Source organism: Musa acuminata, chromosome BXJ1-11 (assembly GCF_036884655.1).
Source record: "Musa acuminata AAA Group cultivar baxijiao chromosome BXJ1-11, Cavendish_Baxijiao_AAA, whole genome shotgun sequence".
Lineage (NCBI taxonomy): Eukaryota > Viridiplantae > Streptophyta > Magnoliopsida > Zingiberales > Musaceae > Musa > Musa acuminata.
Window position 1 is genome coordinate 25074981 of NC_088337.1, and position 2976 is coordinate 25077956.

Genomic DNA, 2976 nt, shown 5'->3' on the forward strand with positions numbered 1-2976 from the left:
GTTTGGAAGTAACTCAAAGTAATGTTGTCTGTCTTCAACAGAAATCGCAATCCGAAAAGATAGTGCTGCCAAACTTGTAGGCAGCCTACCACCACTATCGTCTCCTTCTCTTGTACTGAATATCGTCGCTCAGTCTCGTTGAGCTTGTGGCCCTCGTAGGCCATCGGGTGACCCTCCTGCATGAGTACTCTCCCAATAACGAAGCCTGAAGCATCTGTATGGACTTCGAAGGGCTCCCCATAGTCTGACAATTTGAGCATCGGTTCTTCTAACACAGCAACCTTTAGATCTTGGAATGTCGCTTCATATTTGTCAGACCATCTCCAAGGCTACTCCTTCAGCAACTCCGTTAGTGGAGCTGCACGCTTCAAATACCCAACTATGAAGCGTCGATAGTAGTTGACGAAACCAAGGAAGGATTTTAACTCCGACACCTTCTTTGGAGTTTGTCATTCCGCAACAGCTTGCACCTTTGATTTGTCCATCCGAATGGAACCATCACCGATTCGATGCCCTAAGAATAAGATCTTCGTCTGAGCAAAGTAGCACTTCTCCTTTTTCACAAACAAAGTGTTCTCTCTGAGAACCTTGAAAGTTGTTTGAAGGTGCTCGATATGCTCCTCGAGTGTTTGGCTATAGACGACGATGTTGTTCAAGTGGACGATCACAAACTTGTCCAAATACTCATTGAATAGTTGATTCATAAGAGTGCAGAATGTGGCCGGAGCGTTGGTTAAGTCGAAAGGCATCACTAAGAACTCAAACGCTCCGTATCTGGACATACAGGTAGTCTTTGTTTCGTCACTTTCCGCAATGCGCACTTGCCAGTACTATGACCGAAGGTCGAGTTTGGAGAAATACTTTGCTTTACCTAGTTGGTCAAACAAGTCCGTGATGAGCGGGATAAGATACTTGTTCTTTATCGTCACATTGTTGAGGGCTCGATAGTCGACGCATAGTCAGAAGCTTTCATCTTGTTTCTTTTGAAAGAGAACTAGAGCTCCGAATGATGCTTTAGAATTGTAGATGAGACCACCGCTTAGCAATTCGTCTAACTGCTTTCTGAGCTCTACTAACTCTATAGGGGACATGCGGTATGGTGGTCACATTGGAGGCTTCACTCTTGGCTTCAGCTCAATATGATGATCCACGACTCTGCGTGGTGGTAGAGTTTTCGACAACTCGGGTGGCATAACGTTTGTGAACTTCTTCAGAATGTTCGTCGATATAGCAGGTTCATGAATGACCTCCCCATCTAGTGGCTCTAGCTTCATAACATCCACGAAGGTTAATTCTCATTTTCGTACCTCTTTCTTCAGTTATAATGTCGATATTTATTGGGGGTCCTTGGTTCCTCTCTGAGAGATGGGAACCACACAGGGTCGTCACCTCTCATCAGACATAAGGAGTTTAGGAATGACATTGGCACCAACTTCGTCGCGTGCATGAACTCCATTCCGAGAATCACTTGAAAGTCATCCAATGGCACCGCCATCATGTTTATGCTCCCGTTCCATGTTTCAATTTTGATGGGGACTCCCTTTGCTAGCCTGGAGATCCGCTTGGCTTCCGAGTTCACTACCTTCATCCGACTTGGGTTCTTCTCCAAGATCAGCCCAAGTCGCTTTGTTTCTTGATCGACAAGAAAGTTGTGGGTGGCGCCCGTGTCCACCATTGCACGGGTTGTTTGGCCATTGAGCTTGATGTCCATGTACATCAGCTCGCTACTCCTTGCTTTTTATGGTTTTGCCTTCATGTTCTCCCCCACTTGACCCCGTATAGCATTCAACAAACGCATTACTCCCGTTCGGGGTCCTTGCAACTCCTCATCATTGTTGTTGGATTCTGACCTAGTCGAACTAAGAGCGACGACCTTGCCCTTGTCCGATTTGGGTGGGTAGATTAAAGTTGTTAAGACGTTGAGTGCTTATTTTTATGAGCACTCCCTCATCCGCTTGGCTTCCGAGTTCATTGCCTTCATCCGACTTGAGTTCTTCTCCAAGATCAGCCCAAGTCGCTTTGTTTCTTGATCGACAAGAAAGTTGTGGGTGGCGCCCGTGTCCACCATTGCACGGGTTGTTTGGCCATTGAGCTTGATGTCCATGTACATTAGCTCGCTACTCCTTGCTTTTTATGGTTTTGCCTTCATGTTCTCCCCCACTTGACCCCGCATAGCATTCAACAAACGCATTACTCCCGTTCGGGGTCCTTGCAACTCCTCATCATTGTTGCTGGATTCTAACCTAGTCGAACTAAGAGCGACGACCTTGCCCTCGTCCGATTTTGGTGGGTAGATTAAAGTTGTTAAGATGTTGAGTGCTTATTTTTATGAGCACTCCCTCACTATGTACGATCCTTCGCATAAGAAGTATCCTTCAGGTTTTGAGGCCTTGCCTTTTGAACTTGGCTTTTTGTGGGAACTCTTTTTCCTCTGTTCATCCCCAGACTCCTTCCCTCGAGAATATTTCGTTGGGTGATTTCCCGAAGGTTGTTTCTTTTTCCCTGAGTCCTCTAAGGAAACAAAGTCAGTGAACCTTTCTGTGGTTGCAATCACCCCGATCACATCGGTGACATTCCTTTGTACAGTTCCTATTGTGCCTACAGCTTCATGCCATCGAGAAAGCTGAACAACTTATCCTTTTCGGACATATCCTGTATGTCCAGTATCAGTGCGAAAAACTATTCACGTAGTCCCGAATGGAAGTGCTTTGGCGGAGTTATCTCAGCTTCCTCCTTGCATTGAACTTTATGTTCTCAGGTAGGAATTGAGTTCTCAACTCCTGCTTCAAGTCCTCCCATGTGTTCGGTCGACACTGACCTTGTTGGATATCCTCCGAACGGGTTCACCACTAAAGTTTTGTATCCCTATTCAGATATGTGGTTGCTATCGAAACTTTGGAATATTTAGGATCGGACCTTGTAGCTCGAAAATATTGCTCCATGTCAAACAAGAAATTCTTAAGCTCCTTTACGTCC

The 2976-nt window shown here is 45.8% G+C and overlaps 1 protein-coding gene across 1 annotated transcript; it reads right to left on the bottom strand.

The window, feature by feature from the left end:
* Window positions 1–449: 449 nt before the first annotated feature.
* LOC135596464 (uncharacterized) lies at window positions 450–1711 on the bottom strand. The gene is made up of 3 exons (XM_065088508.1): window positions 1469–1711; window positions 1108–1268; window positions 450–774 (listed from the first exon to the last, which is right to left on the bottom strand). Exons 1-3 carry the CDS (start codon window positions 1709–1711, stop codon window positions 450–452), a joined length of 729 nt encoding a protein of 242 aa, XP_064944580.1.
* Between the last annotated feature and the right edge of the window lie 1265 nt (window positions 1712–2976).